Source organism: Asparagus officinalis, chromosome 2 (genome assembly GCF_001876935.1).
Source record: "Asparagus officinalis chromosome 2, Aspof.V1, whole genome shotgun sequence".
Lineage (NCBI taxonomy): Eukaryota > Viridiplantae > Streptophyta > Magnoliopsida > Asparagales > Asparagaceae > Asparagus > Asparagus officinalis.
In genome coordinates this window covers 83,172,898-83,199,838 of record NC_033795.1, presented here as the reverse complement: position 1 = coordinate 83,199,838, position 26,941 = coordinate 83,172,898, and the positions used below count along the sequence as shown (strand labels likewise).

Here is a 26,941-nt window from a genome sequence, read left to right as displayed (position 1 = left end):
AACACGAACCCAAATCAGTTTTAACCCCAAACAATAATTGTCAAACCATCAACAAGTTCAAAAAGAAAATTTCCTGTAACCTAAAATAATTGGAGACATCATCTTCTCTGAAAGTGTTATCAGCAAGAAAAATGTTATCAAACCAACAATGACCACAATGCATTCTCAAAATCCTACCATATAATTTGCAATATCAATAACAATCAAACTACACAGAGAACAACATCAAACTCCTTCCCAGTTCAACTGAAGCTTACATGACAACAAACAACATCAAACTCACTCCGGTCGATCATCGATTGACCCGTTCACCTACCTCTGGTTCATGGGCGACAACGAGGACATCAGCAAGCTGCCCGAGGGGGTACGGAAACCTGACGACGTCGACGGCGGCGAGGCCATGGCGGCGGTGAGCTTGTCCTCGTTGAGGTCGTGGAGGAACCTGCACTTGTTGCCGTTCTTGCAGAACCCTCTGGCGAGGTAGAGACAGGGGTGACGGAGGGAGCGGCGGTGTTAGAGGTTTCGAGTGAGGTTAGACAGAGGGTGGAAGAGAAGATGGGTTTGTAGGAAGAGGAGTAGATCTAGAAATGATCTGGAGAAGAAGAAGAGGGTAGTTTAGGAATTTTTTGTCTTGGAAATTGTAAAGAGGGCTGATTCACATGGATTTTTCAATTTTGGGGAAAAAGCACATTGAAAAAAGTTCAAGGGGCTGGGACACATCAGCAATTTAATTTTGGGGCCTTGAAATAATTTTTCCTAATATTAAGTATTTTGTTATATTTTATTAACACATCAACAATACATTATTGTATTTTTTTCAAACTTAACACTACATTTAGTGACTAAGATAAATAAATTGGAGATCGATGATTTGATTCGATAAACAAGTATGTTACATGAAGTTTGATATATATAAATTTAAAAAATAATGTTGCGTATGCAAGTTTATAAAAGTATATCGATCCCGGTTTTACACGCAAATCTGTTCCATAAAATTTTAAAAAAAGTTTAAATAAAATTTATGTCAAATATAATAATCCATGTATAAAGATTAATTCAAGATGAACTGACTTATTTTATTATAGCAAGAAAATATTTTTTTTTTGATATTTAGGGGCTGTTTGGTTCGCTATTATAAGGGGTGGAAAACTCAGAAACCCCTCCACGTCAGCTTTTTTGTTTCCGTCCATTTTTTTGTGTCTCTTTGGTTCGCTCGAATGGAAGAGGGAAAACTCTGCTAAAATCGCCGCCAACTAAGATTTTTTCCCTCTCCGATTTTCTTCCCCAACCAAGTGAAATTGATGAAAACTCTACCACGTCAGATTTTTTTCCTTCTATGATTTGTTTACAAAAGTTTTTCTTTTTTTTTCTATGCGAACCAAACACAAGAAAAATAAATACATTGGTTTCCCACCATTTTTTATGTGTGAACCAACGCAAAACAATCTATTTCTTGAAAAAGTTTGAAAAACTCAAAACTTGTGTTTCTTTACATGGAATTGCATTTTTCTATATCAAGGAAAGGAACCAAACAGCCCCTTAATAGAAACTAGTGAAGCAAAAAAACACGGCGAATATTCTCTGATCAGGCTCCTCCTCTCCCGGTTGCGGCCACCCTCAGTAGATAGCTTCCTACCGTCCAAACCCAACTTTGACGCGCCGATCCGGTCAAACTTTCTTCCCAGGTAAAAAGCTCCGCCAGTGTGGTCCCACCAGCCACCCGTTCTCTGGTGCCGTTAACCTGCCACTTCAGCTCCTCACCGCTTTTAGGGGACGAGAACTTCGGACTCTCACACTGCTGGGGCCCGCGAGTCAGCGAGTCGCTCGGTCAGTGGGTGCGGAAACTCCTCTGGGGCCGGACAAACCAAAAGGCGGTACCGTGTTCCGCACGGCGAACGAAAACCGCATTTATCGTCTACTCGCTATCAACTGCTCTCTCGACTTTTCCCCTTTTTTTGCTTCTCCATTTTATCATTTTCAAATCCTTTTTTGAACTCTATTTTGTTTTGTCAGCTGCAAATTACTTTCCTCGATCGATCCTTCCCCCCACCTATTGGGAATTTTCAAGTTGTTTTATCAAAAATTTTGATAGAGTTTTGAGCCCGAGCGCAGAAATCAGGTCAAGAATCTAGGGTTCGCGATTTGGGGGGAGAAGTTAGCCATGGAAGCAGTTTAAGATTCTTCAGGCATGCTTTAATCTTGCTTGATCATGCGGGCTTGTGCTGCTGCTGATGATGGAGATTGGCGTTCTTTAATCGCAGTCCAGGGTTTGTTAGGGTTTTTGAAGTTTGGGCATGTGGGTTTCGTTCGTTTGGATCCAAGGTTGTGCGGGCGTTATATTTTCTGATTTCTGGTGTAGAAGCGAGGCAGATTGAGGTTAAGGGTTCAAGATTTGATTTTGATAGAAGTCTGGTGCTTTGGCTGAGAAATGGAGGCTAGGTTTGGGGCAGAAGCCCATCAGTTGTGTGAGGCTGGACCTTCGAATCTCGGGGAGAAGAGCTTGGAATGGGATTTGAATGATTGGAGATGGGATGGGGATCTCTTTCTAGCTACCCCATTGAATGGAAATACTACACCTTCAGAATGTAGGAACAAGCGGTTGTCAAATGGCTGGTCGTCCTGCTCCGAAGAGACCGATTTTGGGAAGGGCAAAGGTGTACCGGAGAAGAGGAGGAGGATTGTACCCATCGAGGACGAGGAACACCATGATAATGTAGTTGGTTCTCTTACTTTGAATCTTGGGGGAAGTGCTTATCATCCGGTGGTGGAAGCAGACGTCGCAAATTGGGAAGGGAGTAATGAGAAGAAAAGCAAGTTACAAGGGGGAAGTTCAAGTCGGTTGCCTCGTTGTCAAGTGGAGGGATGCGGGGCTGATTTGAGTGAGTCGAAGGATTACCATAGGCGGCACAAGGTCTGTGAGATGCACTCCAAGGCCAGTTCTGCGATGGTGAATAATGTTATGCAGCGTTTCTGTCAACAATGCAGCAGGTCAGTATTAGTTTATTCTTTGAGTGGTTCTGTGCGCTCTGTGTTATCTACTAGCTTCCAGGCATATATTCGGTGTGAACATTGTTCGATTACTTTCTCCGCAATATGTGAACCATCTCCTTGTGTCTTCAACAAGAAAAAGATTTTTTTCCTGTGTTTGTGTGTGGTGNGCCACCCACTTGAAACCATCATAACGTTCATTCCTTAGTATCTGCTTCCCCCCCTTAACTTATGGTTTGTACCACAAAATGCTCTTACTTACATGGATCACGGCAACACACCTCTTAGCTCCTCTGGCAAAGGGTGTATGTCCCTGATGTTGGGTAATATTTGAGGATTCAAGAGAATAGAGGAAGAAGATAGCTAGAAGATCCAATTATCAAACAAGGCAGATTTCTTTTATTTGAACATTCACAATTTTTTCAGACACATCTAACAGGTATATATAGGCTTACATGACTAACCATATGATTCTTAATGCTTTGTAATCAGCGCCTAATTAAATATGAGCCTTGAACTTTAAAATGACAATAATTATATAACTTTTGGATTCAACAACATGCTCCTAATTATTGGTAGAAGGGATGATGACCATGTGTTGTGCCCGGTGGTAATGTTCGCGGAGGATAGTTGATCAACCTGCTGATGTTTTTCTGTAGGAACTAAGAAACACACAATTGAAGTCGCTTGCAACCGTACTAGCATTAAGCAAGTTTGAGATATTGTTAAATTTGACTCTAAAATGTGCTTTTCTCTCCCTTGATCTTCCCGCCCCCAACCAATTCTTTATGAAAAGTGCTTAAGGTCTTTATAGTTTCTAGAGAGTTAGTTGAAGGTGTAGTACAGGGTGCACACATAATTAAACCAAAGGAATAATAGGGGAACACAGATCGGAGGCGATGAATCAAAGCTCTGCTATCAAGTTGTTAAGATAGCAATAGTGAGGACTTGTGGACTTTTTATTGGAAGAATCTGTGGTAGTACATAGTGTAATGAAGGAAGTATTTAAGATAATAGAGGAGAAGGCAGCTGGAAGAACCTGGTCGTGTAACAAGCACATTTCTTCCTTTCAATGTTCATTATCTTTACAAAAACATCCATGCTTTATATATAGACATTAGCATTACATGATTAATTGTACGAATCTTAGTAATTTTGGAAGTAACCATTAGACACGAGTCTTGGAATCTAGATAACATAATTAATTAGGTTTGCGGATAGATCCCTTGTAGTATTGTATAGTTGTGATTGGCCCCTTGTAGTTCTAATTGTATCGATAGACCCCTTGTAGTATTTACCCATCTATGAATAGACCCCTCAGCAAGCATTTTTTTACTCTTTTTTAGTTTTAAGAGTTAAAATAATTAGCAATTGGGGGACTTGTCTCCCTACAAACTTTTTCTAAACTTTTTTTAAGAGGCAAATTTTTTTTTTTTTTTTTTTGGGGGGGGGGGGGGGCTATCCATGCTATCCGCACAATTAGAACTATAGGGACCCATCCGCAAATAATCCTGATTAATTACATCTCTTGATTCAGTACCTATTCTTAATAGAAACGTTATAGAATAGTGTCAAGAATACAACTTTGGTATTCCGTAATTGAGTCTTAATTTGATGTTTGTATACTAGTTAGCGGCGCCCGTAGAAACACATGATTAAAAGAATAACTCTAGGCTATGTTGCAACCTTTTTAATGAGATTTTTGCAATTATAATCCTTTATTTATTTGCATTGAAATCTGGTGATAAACAGACGCTAGAGCTAGAAAAAGAGCTTGCGTTTTGATCCATGCATATGAGTAACATCTAGACTACATGCGACATGAATAGAAAATCAAGACACAAGCACACTGAGGAGAAGAAATAGTGTGCAATAAAATATTTCCATACATTCCTTGTTTAATATTGGAATACATTCTGATGTAAACTAGATTTTCTAGATGACTTTTGGACCGAGGCTAGTGTAATTGAGTCTATAATAGGTTTTAGTATAAAATAGATGTTAGAAGATTCCAACAGCCTGAAGCTCTGTAGTTTGCACGTTCTTGATAACTACGTTGTGCTTTGGCTTCTTAATCCACACCTTAAATGATTTACTTTTTGCCAAAATCACCATAGCAAAAAAAAAAGGGTATGCAATTTGTAGATATGATGAATATTTGGTTATGATACCCCTGATACCCCAAAAGTGAGCAACATACCCAACATATACCAAGTATTGAGTGCATTGGTTTAAATATGGCTGTAGATCTTTCTTCGAGAGATGGAAAAGCTCGCTAAACGACTTTTCAGTCATTGTTGTAAAGCGATCTTGTATCAAGCTACTTGTCTTCTTGTTGTCGGATCTCCAAGTTTTTGGACTAATATTAGGTGTATTTTGGATACAATAATGATTTGAGTTGTTGATCTGGAGACGTTATTATTTTTAGTATTTTGAAATAGGATATGCAAGATTTGGGGTCAATGCTTAAAACATCAACGGTTTGCAACAAATAACATTGATGTTACCCTTATAAAAAAAATCTCTAAAGCATCAACGATTTGCAACAGATGGACTCTCTCCATTATGTTGAATTGTTAAGAATAACGTGCACAATCACATCAGTTCATATCACGTTGGAGCATAGTAGGTACGTACTTCGTTGGTGTAAGAGTAAATGTCATTTTAAAAATCAAACTGGATTATTAGTTTGAGGTCTTAACTGAGTTTGATGGAAAACTTCATCATAGATGGATAAGTGAATTTGAGTGTGATTTAAGTTTGGATAAAAATATTAAAAAAATACCTTCTATGGGTAACAATCATCAAATTATTTTCATGCAATATTTTTGTCATTTCTTCTTATGAAATTTGTATACTTTCATGGTCTCCTCTACTTAGATATACACATTATTCTATCCTATTTGTTCATTGATAAATAATGAGAAAAAATTACATCTATATGACCCACCTTGAGCGTCAAGAGTTCTCGCAAATGTTGCACACAGATTTATAACAATGTAATACCAAGTAAGTTCATACAATTGCAGCACTCGCAAATATTTCACAAGAATTTATAACAATGAAATACCAAGTAAGTTCATACAATTATAGCAAGTGAACGTTATGTAAATCCAATCTACATCCACAAATTTTATAAGAATTTGGTTCTTTCTACAACAAAGGCTATATAATTAGACCTTTTTACAATCCCACTCTACTCTTTTCTATCAAATTAGTGGATTACTATTGCTTTCTCTTTTCTTTTCTTCTGTTGACTCCTTTTAGGTCTAGGATCTCTCATAATATACTCTTCCGCTTCATTTTGTGTCGGATCTGCTGTTTCCTTTCCCCCACTTGATGTCATCTTCATAAACAAAAATGTGAACTCTCAAAATTCAAAAAAAAAGCAAAATCACATTTGCATAAAAGACGGGTAAATTTGAAAATTAAAAAGTACGAAAATATTTTTGAGGCTTACCTTTCTTTGAAATGCTAGGGTAAGCGCCTGTGCAGAGCGCCATTTGTAGTATCTAAACTATTTATATAACTTATGCATTCAAAAAAGTTGACTAGTCATGGAATTCTAAAAGATTGGATGCACCTAGATTTTTCGTAAAAGTGATAAGAAGTTAAGAACTATCCTGAAACTTATCAAAATTTGTATATGTAATCGATTTTGGTGCGCATCACATTGCACAATTGCAACTCCAATTTGGGAATGAAACATTTTTATTCTTGTAGAAGTTGAAGATTTGTACTAAGAAGTAATTATTGGTTTGTAAATTGAAGGTGAATTATAAAAATATATTTAGGTTCTTGGATTTGCTGAGTGATTATTTCCCAATAATTTATATCAGAAGTAATGAGTGAATCTTAGTTTTCTTCCTTTCATTATCCTTTTTAAACTCCAGAAATATTTTTAGCACCATTCATTTTTTTATTGAGTAAAATTATTTTTGAAACATAAAATTTAGTTAGCTTGTGATTGGTTATAATTTTTTATCAAAGAGAAGGGAAAAAACATAATCAAGAGATAAAAATATAAAAAACATATATTGTATTAATTGTGAGTTCTCTAAATGAAAAAGGTAAATTTGAAAGATATGTATTTGTATACTCTTGCATATGTATATATGGAGCTGAAAGTAAAAAGAACCATCTATAGCATATGAGAACAACTAAAGTTAGATGAAAAGAAAGTCAAATAGATTGAAACTGTAATTCTTACCAGCACACTGAAACAAAGAAAACATGTATGGGATCGGCCTCTGTGCCTCTAGTACATCATCATGAAAGCTAGTTGTAGCATCACCATGAGGCCTAAGTTCTCTTTCACTCCATAAAGTAAAGAAGAAATACAACATTCTATCTCATTTTGCCATGAGAAATATCTTCTACCCCTCTTCTATTTATACTTTGATTCAAGACATTGGTTCAATGTACTGGCTCAAAACATTCATTCCCCAATATTCACATTTTATTTGATAATATCTATTTATTCAAATATCATTCATGCATATATCCTGATATCCTATATTCACCCCCTAAAAAATTTAACATAAAAATCAATAAGATTTGGTTCTTAATTCAATATTCATGCTATTACAGGTTAAGTGCATCTAAGTAATATAAGGGTCCATTCAGCACCAAAATGGGGTAATCTTGTCAATTGTAGAAATGGGTTGGGTACTTCCATTACAAATTGCCTCATGAAGTCTAATCCCCTCTACATCAAGATCATCTATACTTTTAAATCGTAACTGATGGGTTCAAGAGTATATATATACCTAAAAGCGATAATAGACAAAATATGAGGGTTAAACCTATATGTTACATGAATCATACATCAACATAGTCCATAGAATGAATTATGACACATATAATGTTTTGGTAATATTGTTAAGGATGCAAATTAGTGGTCTAATGCTACAAACAGGAAACCACCAAATTTAGAGACTTTATTTCTTCGTCATATAAACTGAACGAAGAGCTAAAATTTATATACTTGCATTATGGTCTCTAAAATGAGTGCTGCTACAGGGACCCCAAATAGGGGACCTAAGGGGGACATGTGAGGTGCCCCCTGCATGCATGATGTACTATTCATGAACAGTGCATCATGCATTCAGGGGGGACACTTCACCTGTCCCCCCTTTAGGTCCCTTATTTGGGGTTCCTGAGGCATTTTTGCTCTAAAAGACTTTTGTGTTTTTTATATTAGTCCGACAAATCTTTCATATTTTGAAATTAATTTCTCAAACCTTTGAGTGTTCTAAAATTAGTCCCTTATATCTTCACATTTTAAAATTAGTAACCCCATATTTTTGAAATATTTTGAAATTAGTCCCAATCTTTTGTACAACTTAGTGGCAGAGCTAGGAATTTTGGCTAGGGGGTTTAGAAATAATTAAACACGATAACATATAAAATTTTAGGCTTGCACTTAAATGTGTTAAAGTTTCATTAACCTTGCACTTAAGTAACCCTTATTTCAAAACCGAGCATACAATTACCCTAAAGCACTTAAATGTTGCATATAGATGTCTTAAAGTTTCAAAATGTTGCACATTGGCTCCCTCTTGTTTACCAAATGATGCACATTTGTGTTCTCTTGTTTACCCTGTGTTGCATATAAAAACCCCTTAGTTTGTAAACAGACTCACTTAAATACCCTAGAGTTTCTATTTTCTAAAAGTTTCACTTTAGTGCTCATTGTTATGTGATATTTTTGGATACATATAGAAAGCTAATGCTGTCTTGATTTTTTTTTAACTATGGGACATCAACACTTAAATACTTTGGGACATTTTTTTGCTCAGTTTTAAAATAGGGTTTGCTTAAGTGCAATGTTAATGAAACTTTTTGGGTATTTAAGTGCAATTTAGCTAAAACTTTAAGACAACTGATTAGTATAGGAACATCATCACATAATATGACTTTCAACACCATATTTCCAATCATAATATAGTGTTTATAATACCCATTTTCTTGCTTTCATTTGTTAAGAATATTTCATGGCATCTTCATCATCAAATTTTACATAATATATATATTTTTCAATATAAGACATTGAACAATCATTTTACTCGCCTCTCATTCGGTTTTTGTCACACCCCAGTCCCAAATTACATATATTTGGAGACATGATTTAACCGACAATGTAACCATACGGTCATATTCACGCCACTAGATCATCCTGAAACAGATTAATGTACTATTCTACTGAGCTAAGCATGTATAAATTATAATCAATAAAAGAAAAGAGACTGAAAACGTAATTGTAACAGAACTGAAGGAGATCTCAATAATACAAAGATCGTTCCCAAGTAATATCCATCCAAAAGGAAAAGAATTACATCAAAATATCTGACAATGACATATGACAAGAAAAACAAATTGTCTAGGAATAACTACCTAGACACATAAAGAAATATTCAATAGATGAGAAAAGTGATCGTTGACCCTGAGCTGACTCTTGAAGATACTCCATGCCTATTGAATAAGGATAGCCCCTGGGTATGGGATAGACAAATATAGAGAAGTTAGAAAACTCTCAACAAGCATGTAAAATGAAGAAAATATGCATGTGTAGATGTGTGATAGATATATAGAAATAGATGAGGTTTATAAGTTAAGTATCCAGAACCATCATAAACTTGTATCTTATGCGAATACTACAGTCTAAACCTAAAACTATAGATAACAAAGCCAAACACTGTCATAAATCACACAAAGTATAACAAATTGTAATTATTTTTTACTAGAATTAGAGGTGAATATTTATATGTCTATAAGTTGTTTTCCCCTAACACGACTCAGAATCACGGCTTCAAGACATGTATTGGCCCTTGGCGCTGTATCGTGTATATAGAACTCAGTATAATTGGTATGTGCATCAAACCGCTTATGTTCACTTTGTATCCCTCGTCAAAATTTTCTTATAAGAAACCCCGTATCTGTTTGTTTATTAAATTGACCGTGCATGAAATGTTGTGCACTAGCCACGAGTTTTTCGTAGAACTTTTTGCAGAAGTATGAAAAATAAATGTGATCCAAAACATGTCTAATGAAGATAGTTGCATTGTCTAGTCAATGCTATAATAATAATAATAATAGCTAAGGAAACCCTCATATCGGGATATTGATGTCTTGGTCATAGCCATGCTATAATAGCTTGCTTATGAATAACATTTTTAACAGGAGCCATCTTCAATCACAGTCTGTCCTATTGGATGTCAGTAAGTTATCAATCAAGGTTCATGGCATACTTCATTCTACAAGCTGGAGTATCAAGGTATCACATACTTTGAACATAAGTTAGCTTCCACACGCACTTTCCCACACGCACTTTCCTGGTTGGTTCAATACTAGATGTCTAAGGGTGCTGCAAGTAAGCAATTCTCATTATAAAAAAAAAGGATTTAACATCGGTGTATGGCTGTAGTTATAAAGACATGCGATGATATATATGTTCCAAGACCAGACTTCTATCTAGCTGCTATTGTCCATGGTTTTCTTGATGACTTGATCACACTAGCAATATCCCTTATACACTTCAGATATGAAAAGAGCTGTGGATGGCTCAGTTGTCTTGATGAACCGCTGACTAGTACAGGTTGCATGTCTCAATTGTTCATATATATATTATATAGTATAAGAAAACATTAGTCTACCAGTGTTTTTGGAAAGTAAAAAAGAAAATGAGTTGGGCATTGGTGGGAGTCTGAAGGGTATGGTATAAGATGGGTGAAAATTTGGAGTCAGGCTTAGCTTTGTAGCCATGGAAAACTATAGTACTTGGTGTTTATTCTTGGCCCAAAGTTTGCTGGAACTGCAATTTGAGGAAACTAAGATTTGAAATTAAAAAAAAAATGTTGTTTATTAAAAGAACTTTGGGTTGACAAAATATTTTCTTGCTAAGACGATTCTAGTAGTTGGAGAAAAGGATATGTATTATAGGATAGCTCAAACTTTTGAGCTCGCTAAAAAAGATGTTCCTATTACTAAGAAATTAGGAATTACTGGCATAATATCCTATTTAGGCTAAAAGGTGCCTTGACTTGAAATTATCATATTCGCAATACACACACACACTTTATATTGTAAAGAATATTATCTGGTTCGATTATCGTCTTAGTAATAAAAATTTGGACGGATATAAATTAGAATACTTTTTTATTTGGGAAGAACACTATATATAAAACGAACACATTATCCTTGTAATTTAAAAGACATTTACTTTCAAAAAAATTTATATGTATATATTTAACTTTGGAATATATATAGAAATAATAAGCTTGAAGTAGGTCTCAATGCATGTTATTGCATACTAACTTCCACTTTTAGATTTGATAAAATCATGGTTTGATTTATTAGCCATGAATACCAGGGGGAATTCATTCTTAGAAACTGGCTGTCACTATTTCATGGGTTAATAGGCCAGAAAGACAAACTCATAAGTACCGACAATAAGCCTAGTATGGGAAGAAGGCTATGAACAACTATAGTTGTTAACTGATCCTTTGAATGTTTACCGTCTAGAATGCTAACCTTAAACCATCGAATGCCTAATCATTAATCAAACCACAAGTGGAACAATCTAATAGAAGTGTGCAAACAACTTCAGATTTCAGAATGATACACACAAACGCACATGTTAGTAGAAAGTTTAATGGTTAACAAAGATAAAATACTGTAGGCTAATTAAGCATACGAAATTAAAATCATTAACCGAAATAATAATCGTTGATTGTAAGACATGATTTTAGGAATATATTTGGATGGAAGGAAAATCTTTAACCAAAAAGATAAAAAGGTTTTAGGAATATATTTGGATGGAAGGAAAATCTTTAACCAAAAAGATAAAAAGTTTGAGTAAAGAAGTGTGCTTGCCGAGATTGATCCGAGCGTCATGTCCTAGCAAAAACTACTACTTCTCCTCAAGCTTCAAGTATTGTTGCGTTTTCTTGCCCTTTGTTTTTATTCCTAATTTTTTTCCTTTGGTGACTCGAGAGAAAAGAGAACTTAAAGTTATCTTTATTGTTCTCGTGAGAGTAGAGAGGTGGAAGGATTTTGAGAGAAAAGTTTGTTAAGAATTTTCCTAAAATAAAGGGATAGTGGGTAAACGGTTGATGTCTTAAGCTTAATGGGCACATTATTAAATTCAAAAGATAAATAAAAGTTTTATTTTTAGTGCATACATGGGACTTATACTGAAGAACAAAACTTAGAAAATTCTCTACCATTACAATTTCGGAGGTCATTCGTAATAATTTACATTGCCAAAATGCTCTTTCAATTCTTTTTGTTGCAACAAGCTAGATTAATGCCAATTTCACCAACTTGTACACAAAAGGATATAAAGCATCCATCTTCCATTCAACCAACTTCTTAGAAAGTTGAAAAATCGTTTCAAATTTTTAGAAAAATCCTGATAAGCAGCTACATAAGAAATGTAGTTCTCAGGTTGATCCCTAAGCTCCGAGCGATCTATTTCAAAAATTTTTTTGGATAAAACTCGGCTAATCAAATCAATTTTCCCTTATCAAACGAAGAGAATGGTAAATTGGTTCAAGACATGCCACATGAGAAAGCAAATCCATCTTATGATTATCAAAAGAAAAAATTCTAAAAATAGACCGATTTTGCTAAATATTTAGCAAAATCGACCTCTTTTTGGCCAACAGGCCAAAAAGAGGTCGATTTTGAAAAAGAGGTGCAGAGATCATACGGGACTACTAGTCCCGTATGATTTTTGTGCACTAATTAATGATTAGTGCTGACAGAAAACATACGGGACTAGTAGTCCCGTATGATTTCTGTGCACTAATCTTCGTATTCAATCAAAAAACCCATCCGGAGCTCATCAGCTCCATGCTCACCTCCTCAAATCCTCATCCTCCTCCATCATCACCTTCATCTACTCCTCCCTCGACCTCATCGACTAAGCCCTTCAATCAAAAAAACCCATCCAGAGCTCATCAGCTCCATGCTCACCTCCTCAAATCCTCATCCTCCTCCATCATCACCTTCATCTACTCCTCCCTCGGCCTCATCGACTAAGCCCTTCAATCAAAAAACCCATCCGGAGCTCATCAGTCGCCCCCGTTGCACATGGCTGATCAATCAATGAGCTGGACAAAATTCTTAACCTTGAAGAAGCTTAGATTTAGGGAGGTAATTAAAGTTAGCGCTTTGATTGATCACATGAGCTGGCATGGGCTGTGGGTATAAATAATGGAGACCAAGTCCATGGTTTTGCGTGGGAATCCACAGGAATTAGACAAAAAAACCAACATCGAATTCAACGGGCGGGAGATGGTGCTGGTCCACGATGTAAACAATGACAGAAATCATACGGGACTATTAGTCCCGTATATTTTCTGTCAGCACTAATCCTTAATTAGTGCACAGAAATCATACGGGACTAGTAGTCCTGTATGATTTCTGCACCTCTTTTTCAAAATCGATATCTTTTTGGCCTGTTGGCCAAAAATAGGTCGATTTTGCTAAATATTTAGCAAAATGGTCGATTTTGCTAAATATTTAGCAAAATCGGTTTATTTTTAGAATTTTTCCTTATCAAAATGGTTGTTCAACTCTTGAACAAAAAAAAATCTATATATGTATTGAACAATTCAACTTAATAGCGATAAAGATTTTTAGGTAATTAAACTCCACGCTGTGGTCTACAACAAACTACAATTATTTTCCATATTTAGGATTGCTATCTCATGCAAATTGCAAAAAGCGCAAGTTGCTTGCAACAATTCATCTATCCATGTTCTCTTATTTCTTTGCAATTTCTACATAACTACTTTGACAAGATTCATGACATTGCCAAGGTTTTGATCTCTCCTTCGTAATGCTGGTGGCACATCATTTGTAATTTTGAAATATCTTTTTCATCAAGTGACACAAAAATATGAACTCAACTATAAACAACAAACACAAGATGCATTTTTTTTCATATCTTTGCTATCTCTTGCCTATTCCAAATTCTCAAATCTCTATGAACTATAACCAATAATTTTGACCAAATTATAAGTTGTCATCCCAAAAAAATATTTTATTTGTACTCTGAAATTTCCAAATTTTTGTGAAGTATATATAGCTAATATTTTTGGTCGGTTTTGACCAATTCAGAAATTGTCTTCCCTCCTAGAATATATAGGCTTTAAAATTCTTTAAATTAATCAGAACTCATGATTTTGATTGTTTTCGACTAAATCATAAATTCTTGTCCCGCATAGTTATATTTTATGCATACCAAAATTATCAATTTCTATGGAATAACCCATGAATTTGGCCGTTCGCAACCAAATCACAAGATGTCGTACCATAGAGTATTTTGTATGTACCCCTAAGTTGAATTTTTATAAATTATAAATTATGATTTTGATTGTTTTTGACCAAATCACCAGTTGCAATATCCCTCAAGAGTATTATATGCATATTATTTTTTTTTGAATTTCTATGGACTATAATCTATGATTTCGGCTGTTTTGACCAAATTACAAGGTGTCGTCCCACAGATTATTTTATATGTGTTCTTAAGTTCGCGAATTTTTGTAAGTTATAACTCATGATTTTTGATTGTTTTTGACCAAATCACAAGTTGCAGTCTCCTTTAGAGTATTATATGCATACTCAAAATATTTCGAATTTCTGTGGACTATAATCTATGATTTTGTCGTTTTTGGCCAAATTGCAAATTGCAAACCTGTAGAGAATATTTTATGTATGTTCAGGGGTTATCAAATTTTTGTGAATTATAAATTTATAGCCAATGATTGTGGCCATTTTCGACTTAGCCAGAGTTGTCATCGCGCATAGATATTTTGTAATACTTCGAAATTCCTAAATTTGTTTTGACTAAGACTCTTGATTTTGGCCTTAATCGGCGGAATGCCTTTATATCTATTTCAAAAGTCCCAAATTTGTGGACTAACCCAAGAATTTTGCTATTTTTGACTAATCCACAAATAGTCGTCCGACGTAGAATATTTTAAGTGTACTCGGAAATTCCTGAATTTTTATGGACTATAAGTCTATAACTCAGTATTTTAGTTGTTTTCAACCAAATCACTATTGTCCTGCATAGAATGCTTTTGCGTACTTCAAAATTCTTAAATTTTCGTGGCTTATAATTTACAATTTTATCTATTTCCAACCAAATCACATGTTGTCATCTCGGAGAATATTATATGCGTAATCCAAATTTCTTGAATTTCTGTGGACGGTAATCTGTGATTTTTGTTGGTTTTGACCATATCACAAGTTGCTGTCCCACATCGAAAATTTTATACTCTCACGAGAATTTTTGTAGACCATGCCCTTGATTTTTACTGTTTTCGACCAAGCTAGTTGTTCTGCATAAAATATTTTTGCAACCAAATATTCCCAAACATATATAAACTATAATCCCTGATGTTGGCAGTGTTCGTCATATCACAAATTGTTATCCTACACAGGATATATTTTGGTGCTTCAGAGTTCCCTAATTTGTGTGGTCTATAACTCATGATTGTAGCTGTTTTCAATCAAAATAAAAATTGCCATGCCACATGGAATATTTAATGTATACTTAAAAGTTTCTTAATTTCATTATACTACGACCCATGATATGGTCATTTTTTGTCCAAATCTGAATTGATTGCTCCAAATAAAATATTTTGTGTACTCTAAAAATCTAAATTTTTGTACTTCATGATTGTGTCTGTTTTTAACCAAATTACAAATTTCCATTTCACATGGAATGTTTTGTATGTAGTTCAAAATATGCAAATTTTTGTACACTATGACCCATGATTATGGTCGTTTTAAACCTAACCACAAGTTATTGTCTCACATCAAAAATTTCATGTGTGCTCTGGAGTGGAGTGCCTAAGTAACTCATGATTTTGGTCATTTTTTACCAAATCGCAAGTTGCCGCTCCTTTTAGAATATTTTTATCAGTACTTGGTAATTCCCGAATTTATGTAGGATTAGAACTCATGATTTTTGTTTTCACCCAAATCACAAATTGTCGTCTGACAGAATAATATATACATAATTTGTAGTCTAGAATTCCTAAATTTTTTTGGTTTATAATTCATGATTTTACTTGTTTTTGACAAAATCACTTGTTGTCTCATATGGAATATTTAATGCATACTCCACATTTCTCAAATATGTGGAAGATGCAACCATGATTTTTTTGCCATTTTTAACCAAATAACAAGTTATTGTTCCCCATAAAATAATTTGTCTACTCGAACATTCCGATTTTCTATAGACTACATTCCATAATTTTGTCTATAATCGACCAAAATCACATGTTGTTACCCATAGAATATTTATATGTACACAAAAATTCTTGAATGGCTGATGAGCATAACCTGTGATTGTCGTTCTGATCAAATCATAAGTTACCTTCCACATAAAATATTTTTTTGTGTATTCTAAAATTTCCAATTTCTATGCGCTATAACCCTTTATTTTAGCCATTTTTTACCAAATCACAAATTATTATATTGCATAGAATGTATATGCGTACGCAACATTCCCTAGTTTCTATTGACAAATACTCATGATGGTGACCATTTTTTGTCATACTACAAAATGCTCTTTTGCATTGAATATTTAAGTGCACTTAAAATTTTTCAATTCGTTTGTACGATGATTGATTTTGGCCATTTTTTACAAAATTCCTAATGATTGTCCCGAATAGAATATTTTACGCGTATTCCATGATTTCCAATATTTTGTGGGGGGTATTATCCCATGATTGTCTCCGTTTCAACAAACTATAGGCCATATTGCGTAGAATATTTTATACAATACTTCGAAATTCCCTAATTTTTGTAGATTGTGGCTTGTGATTTTGGTCATTTTCTTTCAAATCACAAGTCACTGTCCCACATAGAATATTTGTGTAACCCAAACTTCTGATTTATGTCAAGTTGTCAACCCATGTGTTTTTGACAAAATCATAAGTTGCCGTCTCGTAAAGAATATATTGTGTGCTCCAAACTCCGGAGTTTCTACAGACTATAACTCATGATTTCGAGCGTTTTTGATTAAGTCACAAGTTGTCGTCGCCCTTTGATTATTTTATGCATAATAAAATTCACAAAATTCTGTGGACAATAAATCTAAGTTGTATGGGTACAGATACCGGTACGAATGCTGGTAGGAGACGTGATAAACTTTTAAAAGGTAGGGTATGGGCACATGGCTTAAACACATGGGCTGAAATCATAGCTCTAAATTAGATATGCAACTGACCACTTGAAACCATAGCTTTGAACTGAATATAGGATGAATTAAACCCGACCTTGTCCAGGAAGTGTGTGATTAGTGTTTTAGTTTTAAAAATGTATTGTTCTATTGAGTACATGTCTGAATAAGCGTATGCCTATATTCAAGTAGTGTCTAAGAAGTGTCGGGTATGATTACAACTTCATAATAGAAGCGTCCATGCATCATCGTGTACTGTTACAACTTCATAATAGAAGTACCCACACGACATAGTATCTGACAAACTTGGAGCACAATATGTTGGTAAAAGATTTACCTTAACAATTAAACCAGAAAGGCTAATGCTCAATTCAATTTCCTTGCACTTCGTGAAAAAATAACAATATAAAGAAAAGGAAAAGAAAAAAGAACAAAGAAACATTGTAGGTTAAGTATGACTTAAAATATCACACTTTCCACATGTTTGCTTTGTTTAGAGTTGCAATATTACTAATTATCATATGATGCTATTCTAGTAAGTTTCAAACTTTCATTTGCTTGTTCTTTCTTTTCTACCCAAGTAAAAGTATCTTCATATCTTATGTCAGGTTTCACCTTCTTCCAGAATTTGATGAAGGTAAGAGAAGTTGTAGGCGTCGCTTAGCCGGCCATAACAGACGCAGGAGGAAAACTCTTCCTGACACCAGTAATACTGCAAATCCTGTGATTGATGATCAAACTGCCAGCTATTTGTTGATAACTCTACTTCGAATTCTCTCCAACTTGCACAGTAAGTTTCCTATGACCTATGCATCTTTTCTATGGCATCTTCCTTTCAGCATGCTTTGGAGATTTTATGTGCATTCATATCATTCATATGCTTCTTTTTTTTTTTTGTCTATCTATGTTTTCTTTTCGTTGAATTCCCATCATTCTTCTATTTCTTGCATCTTAGTGCAACATCCTAGGTTAATCTCATATGATCCATAACATTAAGTTCAAGAACTTTGTTGACTTGTTCACTCAATTGAAAGGTTGACATTCACGCCTTGTGTAATATTTTGGAAAATTTTGACTTCAAGAATAACTTGCTGGATGCTGAAACAATTGAATGAGGGTAATAAATGTTGAGTTTGTTTCTAGTTATCTTTATTGCTGACGCTAGACTTGCACTAATGTACCTTTTTGGGTTTGAACACTTTGGTATCTCTTGGCAATCTTCACATGATAATTTAAATTGACAGGTAGATAGGGGACTAATTGAGTTCTATGAAGATCGACTACTCATTTTCCATGTTGATCCTTAGACGGGCACTGATAAAATTTTATGTAGATGGAATAGTCATTTTCCATGCGGATCCCCATCATTATATTTTCTTGCTAATTGCTGGAGTATGAGTGTTACTAGTGGAGTCGACCATGATCACAGATTGATCTCTTTTTTCTATGCTATTCTTGCAGCTGATAACTCTGACCAGTCAAAAGATCAGGATCTTTTGTCTCATCTTCTGAAAAGCCTTGCCACTCTTGCTGGTTTGTTCGATTCAAAAAACCTTTGTGAAATGCTCCAGGCATCTCAAGATTCAAAGAGACTTGGAGTATCTGCTGGGACTTCTTCGGAAGTACCAAATGGTTTGACTCCAAATGGTGTTGCCCCACAAGCATTTAGCAGAGACCTGCCTTCAACTTCCAAGATAACATGTGCCGCTAACAGCCATGATCGTCCGCTCAGACCAAATGATCATTCTGTATGTGTCGCTGTACCCACACCAGATAGTTCAAAAAGACTTCTTACTGTAGCTTCTCCTGGTCAGTATGTACTGCAGTCTTGATCCATCCTTCACTTTTAGTAAGAATAGCTTTATTCTTAGTTTTAGTTAAAGGAGTCTTTCATACTTATCATCTGCACACTACCTGTCGATTCTACGGCAGAGAGAGCTAGGTTGAAGGAATTCGATTTGAACAATGCATACAGCGATACAGAAAATTGCATGGAAGCGAATGAGAATTCGGCTAGTCCTCCTTCTCTGGGGACTGGTTCTCCTATTTCTCCATATTTGTTGCAGGACTCTCACCAGTCAAGTCCACCACAGATGAGTGTTAATTCAGATTCGATATCTGCACCGTCACGATCCAGTTCTAATGGCGATGCGCAGGTATATTCTACATAATCACATGTTTTTGTGTATTTATTGTTTGTTCTTTAGAAAATATGATGTACTTTAAATTTCTCAACATTCCTTAAGACCTTTGTGTCAAATGTAAACTATTACCTCTGCACTTGTCTTCATGCTAATTATAGATGTGTCTACAGTCGTCTGTTTTGTTTTCTTATCAATATTCCATCAAACATACCGGCACACATTACTTTGGACAGTAGGCCCTAGACCTTGCACACTGCAAATATGTTTTCACTCTACGCTCACTTGAAGCAAAATATTTCAGTGGCTCCAAATACGATGTATTGCATATTTTCTTGTTTTTATGTATCCATCACCATCGAGGTCCCATGATATCACATGTCACAGAGCGGTTGAGGTAGCAAATACTGGGTGGTTTAGTGTTGCTTGCCCACCCAGGTATAGTAATGTAAAGGGTCGTTTCATGTTGCTAAATGGGTGCAGCACCGCATTTGAAACTCCAAATGTAACAATTTCCAGTTATTCTTTGGTTTCTTGGACTGAAGCGGACTGATTGAAACTTCCTTCTGATCAGCTCATTGCTACATATACACCCACACTCGTCTCTTTCAAGTGTCAGATCACAAACTCTATTATTCCCTTAAACCGAGTGTGATGCAGGACAGAAACACACATCCAGATCTGAAGCTGCAGAAGATTTGATGAAGATCTTTTTAAGATATGATTTTTCTTTAGTTGATAAATTTTGTTAAGATTGAGTCTGTTATTTACTTAGATTTGTTATTTCCTTGATTTTTTAAAAAAAAATTGTTAGGTTTGTTATTTGATGTTCTCTAATTAGTTAGGATTGTGATTTCATTTTCTACCCATAAAAATTTTAGGAGATGGAAAATTGGTGAATAAAATTTAAGTTTTGAGAGATGATTTTGGAATGATTCCATTGGTGTTAGGCGTTCGTGTGTGAAACCAGCCTAACCTATTTATCTTTTATCTTTTTTTATTTGGTCTTTAAATACTACAAAGAAAATTTAAAAAGGGAAAATCGCTGTTGATGAGAACTGTTCACACAATCACTATTCATCATCATCTCTGTTCCGTATCAGAGTGGGTTTTTATGGTGGTAAATTGCCCAAGTACACTTGGTTTTAGGTGAATAAATGTCTTTTGTGTTCTTGGCTGCCTCGTTAAGTTTAAGACCTGCATCCATGTGCTTTATAAACTACCAGTGGCTCACGGTTGCATATGTGATATATCTAATTTCCCCTCTCTACCTGACATATTGTTATGATTCATGCTAGTATTCTGTTGTATTCTCTCTATCATGCAACCTAGGGACTGAATTACAAGTGGATCACCTTTAATACGTATCCGCGCTCCTCCATTGTGAGTTATTGTCATGGTTCATGCTTGTCTTAGCAAATATATTCCCAGAGCAATAAAGTGATTATTTTCCAGGGAAGTAACGGTAACAGTACTGGAAAGCAAATCAGAATAAATGCACATTATTCAGCTTATTGACGATGACTTGAAAACATTTTAGCTTTTATATGATTTACAGTATTACACCAATCCTTAACTCTTTATTTGAATCCAGGCATTCTTAGAACACTCATACCTTATGGAACCAGTAAACTACAAACAATATTGCTTTCTTCACAATCACATACTATGTTTACATGGACTTATACTTTCTTGCTTTACTCATGTAAAATCATATCGGACAGGGTTATCTTTTTTTCTCCTGACATTTTGAACATCCCTTACTCTCTATGTACGTGCATGTGTATGTTTAGGCCGTCTTTACTGACTGGCTGTCTAACTTTTGTTTGGATTTCAGAGTCGAACAGATAGAATTGTTTTCAAACTCTTTGGCAAAGACCCTAATGATTTTCCTCTTATGTTGAGATCACAGGTAACCATTTTCTTGAGTTACGCCTGGCTGTAACAATTCTTATATGTAGATTTCTTTCGTTATATGTAGATTTCTTTTGTCCTCTCTCTAACCCCTCTCTAACAGTCATCTATCGTGGCGAAATATTTGTATTTGCAGATCCTCAACTGGTTGTCCCATAGTCCAACAGATCTCGAGAGCTACATAAGGCCTGGTTGTATCATTCTAACAATTTATCTTCACCTAGCCAAGTCAGGATGGGATGAGGTCTGTACCTGCAGTTTGACAATTTACCTTGATAATGAATAAATGTCTTTTATTCTTATTATCCCTTAGCTTTAAATTATATGTTTTAACTTCATGACTGACCATGTTCATGTTCTGTAATATGTACTTTTTTTTAAATACATGCAGCTCTGCAGAGATTTAAGCTCCAACCTGAACAGGCTTTTGTACAGTTCTGCTGATAAGTTCTGGAGGACTGGATGGATATTTGCTAGGGTGCAAAACCACATAGCCTTTATTTATAATGGTATCTTTGACTCTTTTACGAATATTAACCTTTTTTTAGAGATCCTGGTTTCTGATTTAGGTTCAGAGTTGATCATCAATCTTCCAGGTCACACAGTCTGGTCAAAATGAGTATTTGCTGATTGAAATATATATATATATACATATATAGATACACACACACACACACACACACACACACGACACACCCCGGCCACACACAACACGACAACACACACGCATATATATCTACTTATATATATATACGTATATACTACTACTATATCAGTATATTATATATATATATATATATATACGTAGTGTATATATATATATATATATATAGCCTGAGAAAAGTGAATGTGCTAAGGTGAGACACCACTAGGCTTCCCCACGATAAGGGACGCGGCCGTAGAAATGCACATCATTTCCTATTTTTTTTTTGCGATTCGCGATCCGTTGAACTTGATCTACCAAGTTCTTAACCGCAAACACACAATTTTGGGATGAACCCGTTGTGTTGTTGACATTCGTATGAGCCGTGCAAATAGTTCTATTCAATTCAAAACCGTTAAGATTGCACGGCGAGTGGATAAATGGGTCGAAACACCGACAGTTTTCATCGCAAAATTGTGTGTTTGAAGTTTAAGAACATGTAGATCAAGTTCAGACGGAGCGGATCGTAAAAAAAGAAAAAGGGAATAATGTGATTCTAGGCCGCGTCCTTAGGTGGGAGCATAAGGTGTCACGCTAGATTCACTTTCCAATACTATGTTATATATAGTATATTATATATAATATATATGGTATATATATATATATATAGGGTAATGTTTCTAAGGTGACACCTTAGATTCGCACCCTAAGGACGCAGGCCTAAACCATCACACACCATTTGCCCTAATTTTTTTTGAGATTCCGCTCCGTTGAACTTGATCTACAAGCGTTCTAAAGTGAGAATGATGTGATTTTAACGCGCATCCTTAGCGTGGGAATCTAAGGTGTCCTTTAGTGGAAAACATTTTTCCTAAATATATATATATATATATATATATATATTATATATATATATATAATAGTATATAATTATATAGTGCAATACAAAGTCTGGGCCAAACTGAGTATTTGCTGATTGAAATATTATATATATATATATATCATATATATATAGTATATAATATATATATATATATATATATATATATATATATATAAAATGAGTATTTGCTGATTCGAAATATATATATATACTATATAATATATATATATAGGTATATATATATTATATTTCAATCAGCAAAATACTCCATTTTGGCCCAGACTGTATTGAAGCTATATATAATGATCATAAGTAAGTATAGTAAGTATATATATATATATATATATATATATATATAATTATATACTAGAGAGAGAAGAGAGAGCAGAGAGAAGATTAATGGGTATCGCTTGTCATCAGGAGGGGATTTCCGATCCTTGACGCCATATAATGGCACAATCCCCGACACATCTTTATGGCTCATAAAGGTAGGAGAGAGTGTAAGTTGATGAGGGATTCTGTGCTTACTTATGAGCGAAGTGGTGGGATTGGCCATGTAAGGCAACAAAGGAGGGAATCTCCTGCCTCTGACAAGGATACCGGCTATTAATCTCATGATGAGTATATATAATATATATATATAATATAATATATATATATATATATATATCGTATATTATATATATATATATATATATATGGAGAGAGAGAGAGAGAGAGAGAGAGCATAAACTTGTGTCAACTTAAGTGGATTAGTAAAATTGTCCACCAACTTTTTAGTCACCCGTATTGCCTAGGGATCCTTGCATGATATGAAAAAGTTTTTTATATTAATAAATGAGTGGCTAGGAAGTTTGGTGGACATCAACTTAAGTTGATAAGAGTCTTTCTCTCTCTACACACACATATATTTATATATATATATACACACATATATATATAAAAGAAGATTTTAATTACTAGGAAAAGCAATATTGAAAAGTATTACAATCTGAAATTTGCAGTACAACAGTGGTGAGGGTACATAGTGAACAATATATATATCTTAATTAATATTCAGCAGATAAGCCAAGACAGAACCACCAACTACCAAGTTATGCTAATAATATGCGTAAGCATGCGCAAAATCCAGTTGTTGAATTATTAATGATGTTAAACCTCATATGCATCTCGCCCTTAAGGAGGATAAAAGTGGACAGGTTTCATTGTTTAGAAGTATGTTGTGTCCATTGACCTTCCTCACACTAGTTCCACTTGATCAAATCCCAAACTTTTGACTCCGTCAGCTGATTGCTTTGCTATTCTTTGTTTTCATCATTTCCTTTAAACTGTTATAAATAAGATCTGTAAGTTAATATCTCATCGTGTCTTGCTTCTATAGGTAAGGTTTTGCTCAGCACTTCTAGGCTTCTGGGCAACCCTTATCATTTTAAAATCGTTTCGGTTTCACCTGTTGCTGCTGCTATTTCTTCAAGTGTTAACTTCACCGTGAAATGTTTAAATCTAGCTCATTCAAATGGAAGGTATATCTTTAAATATTTTTCGATTTTGTACTTCGTATCATTTTGGTCATTGCTCTTCCCTCTAGAAATGTTGTTCTTGCATTGCATCAAGGCTTGCTTCTTAAGTTGCTTATCTCATTCTTCCTTTCAGATTACTTTGTGCATTTGAAGGAAGGTATTTGGTCCAAGAAACGACACAAGCAATAGTCAGCAGAAGCGGGGAGCACGAAGATTCCGAGTGCCTGAGCTTCTCATGTTCCCTTCCCAATGCTGTAGGACGAGGATTTATTGAGGTGTTGATCTATCATGGTCATCCATTTTCTCCTTCGGTCTCTATTTATTATACTAAATGTTTGTACTTTGAACTGTGCATAATCAGGTGGAAGACGATGGCCTTAGCAGCTACTTCTTTCCCTTCATAGTTGCAGAAGATGATGTATGTTCTGAAATCCGAGGACTAGAGAATGTGATAAATGTGGCCGCAGATGAAGATGAATTTCAGGACCAAAAGAATCCGTCAAATTCCAGATCTCAGGCTTTGTACTTTTTGAATGAGATGGGTTGGCTTCTTCGGAAAAGTCAATTGAGGAAAACACCCAAACAAGTGAATTCTAGTTTGGGGGATGTCTTTTCGCTTACACGGTTCAAGTGGCTCATCTCATTTGCCATGGATCAGGAATGGTGTGCTGTTGTCAAAAGCCTTTTGGATCTGCTATTTCAAGGAACAATAGCTTTAGGTGGGCTCTCTCCTAATGAGCTTGCATTGTCTGAAGGTCTTCTGCATAATGCTGTTACAATAGCTTTAGGTGGGCTCTCTCCTAATGAGCTTGCATTGTCTGAAGGTCTTCTGCATAATGCTGTTAGAAAGAACTCCAGGTTAATGGTAGAATCCCTGTTAAGATACAAGCCTGATTCTGCTGCTGAGGATCGTAATGACTTCTTATTTAGGCCAGATGTGCCTGGTCCCTCCAAAATTACACCTCTTCATGTTGTGGCATCTACGAACGGTGCTGAGAGTGTACTGGATGCTTTGACCGATGATCCTGGACAGGTTTCTTCTTTACCTTTTGCATTGTTATCTTACACTTATGTAGTTGTGACTTTTGTCCATACCAAAGCTTACTCTTTCATGGCATTCATATCCGAAGTAAAATTTGAAATCATCATGAGCTAGATGAAAGCTCATGGGTGGGCTGGCAATACCTGTTGGTATTACTTTGTTAGTGGGATCTGCTTGTTTGTTTCACTGCAAGTATAATTTTTTACCTTTTCTTTTTGTACATAACAGTAACACTATACTAATCCTGCTTCTAGTTTTATTCTCTTATCAAGGATTCTCAATATTTCATGACGTTCTTTATGTCAGTTTGGACTCAAAGCATGGAAGACTGCTCGAGACGTTACTGATTTCACTCCTGAAGACTATGCACGTTCTAGAGGTCATGAATCCTACCTCAATCTGGTCCAAAAGAAAATAGATAAGCAAGCAGGCAATGCTCACGTAGTCCTCAGCATGCCCAATACCACATCAGCTCCCGCTACCACGTGCAAGCAACCTGACATACCAAAATATGTTAAATCCGCCGGTTTTGAGATTGAGAAAGGCAATTTGAAGCCAAGCCGGCAGTCTTATTGTAATCTCTGCAGCCAACAGATGGTACATCGTTCTACTAGCGGTAGATCACTGCTTTATAGACCGGCAATGCTCTCAATGGTTGGAATCGCAGCTGTATGCGTCTGCGTCGGTCTGCTATTTAAAGGTCCGCCAGAAGTATCATTTGTGTTCCCTCCCTTCAGGTGGGAGAGCTTGGCCTATGGCTCGATGTGAGAGATTTGGGACGATATATTTTAGTGGCTTAGAGTGTAAATTGGTATGCCGAGATTTTTAGAACATCATGTGCTATATAATGTTATATGTGATAACCAAGGGTAGCACAATAAACTCCGTTGTTTTTCCTAGTTTATGCTGCTGTTGACTAATCAGGGGATTGAGAAGGGTTGAAAGCTCAAAGAAGGATCAGAATGAGCAGCCAGAGAGCCTCTGCCCTTTTTTTACCTTCTGAAAATTTCATGGTTAGGCATCTTTGTCAACCGTATAAATGGGGAAGAGCCGTCTCTTTATGTGGCCCCTCGTATTTTACTTTGTAGATAGATAGATGACAAATACTGGAGTCTGTCATGCGTCATACTTTTTTTTTTGTGAGTGAAGATTATGTCCTTGAAATCTTCTTTTTAACTCTGTAGATAACGAGGACACAACAAGTGGATCATGCGTCGGATTTTTTTTTGCCGGTGAAGGAAAGCGTCTTTGAAACCTTTGTACAGAAAGATACAGTTGTGGGTATGCTGATGTACATGATTTCCTCCGAGATATTGGGCTATAGCGCACAAAAAAAAAATCATGAACTTTGGAGTATACATAAAACATTTATGTGGGATTGTAATTTATGTTTTGGTAGAAATCAACAAAAATTACGGGTTATATAGTTAACATAAGTTTTAGAATTTGAGCGTGCAAAAAGTATTCTATGCACAATGAAGTTTTTGGACAAAAGAATCATGGGTTATAGTTAAAAAAATTTATGGAGGAAGTATGCATAAAATATTTTTGACGGAATAACAACTTGTGATTTTGGTTGAAAACTGTCAAAATCATGGGCTATAGTA

General features: G+C 35.4%; 1 protein-coding gene across 1 annotated transcript; it reads left to right on the top strand.

The window, feature by feature from the left end:
• Positions 1,914 to 26,680, top strand: LOC109831900 (squamosa promoter-binding-like protein 1). The gene is made up of 13 exons (XM_020399374.1): positions 1,914 to 2,988; positions 17,800 to 17,981; positions 18,653 to 19,000; positions 19,124 to 19,347; positions 21,170 to 21,244; positions 21,383 to 21,490; positions 21,638 to 21,755; positions 24,154 to 24,295; positions 24,426 to 24,567; positions 24,654 to 25,011; positions 25,081 to 25,325; positions 25,641 to 26,347; positions 26,519 to 26,680. Exons 1-12 carry the CDS (start codon positions 2,429 to 2,431, stop codon positions 26,100 to 26,102), a joined length of 2,964 nt encoding a protein of 987 aa, XP_020254963.1. The 5' UTR covers positions 1,914 to 2,428; the 3' UTR covers positions 26,103 to 26,347; positions 26,519 to 26,680.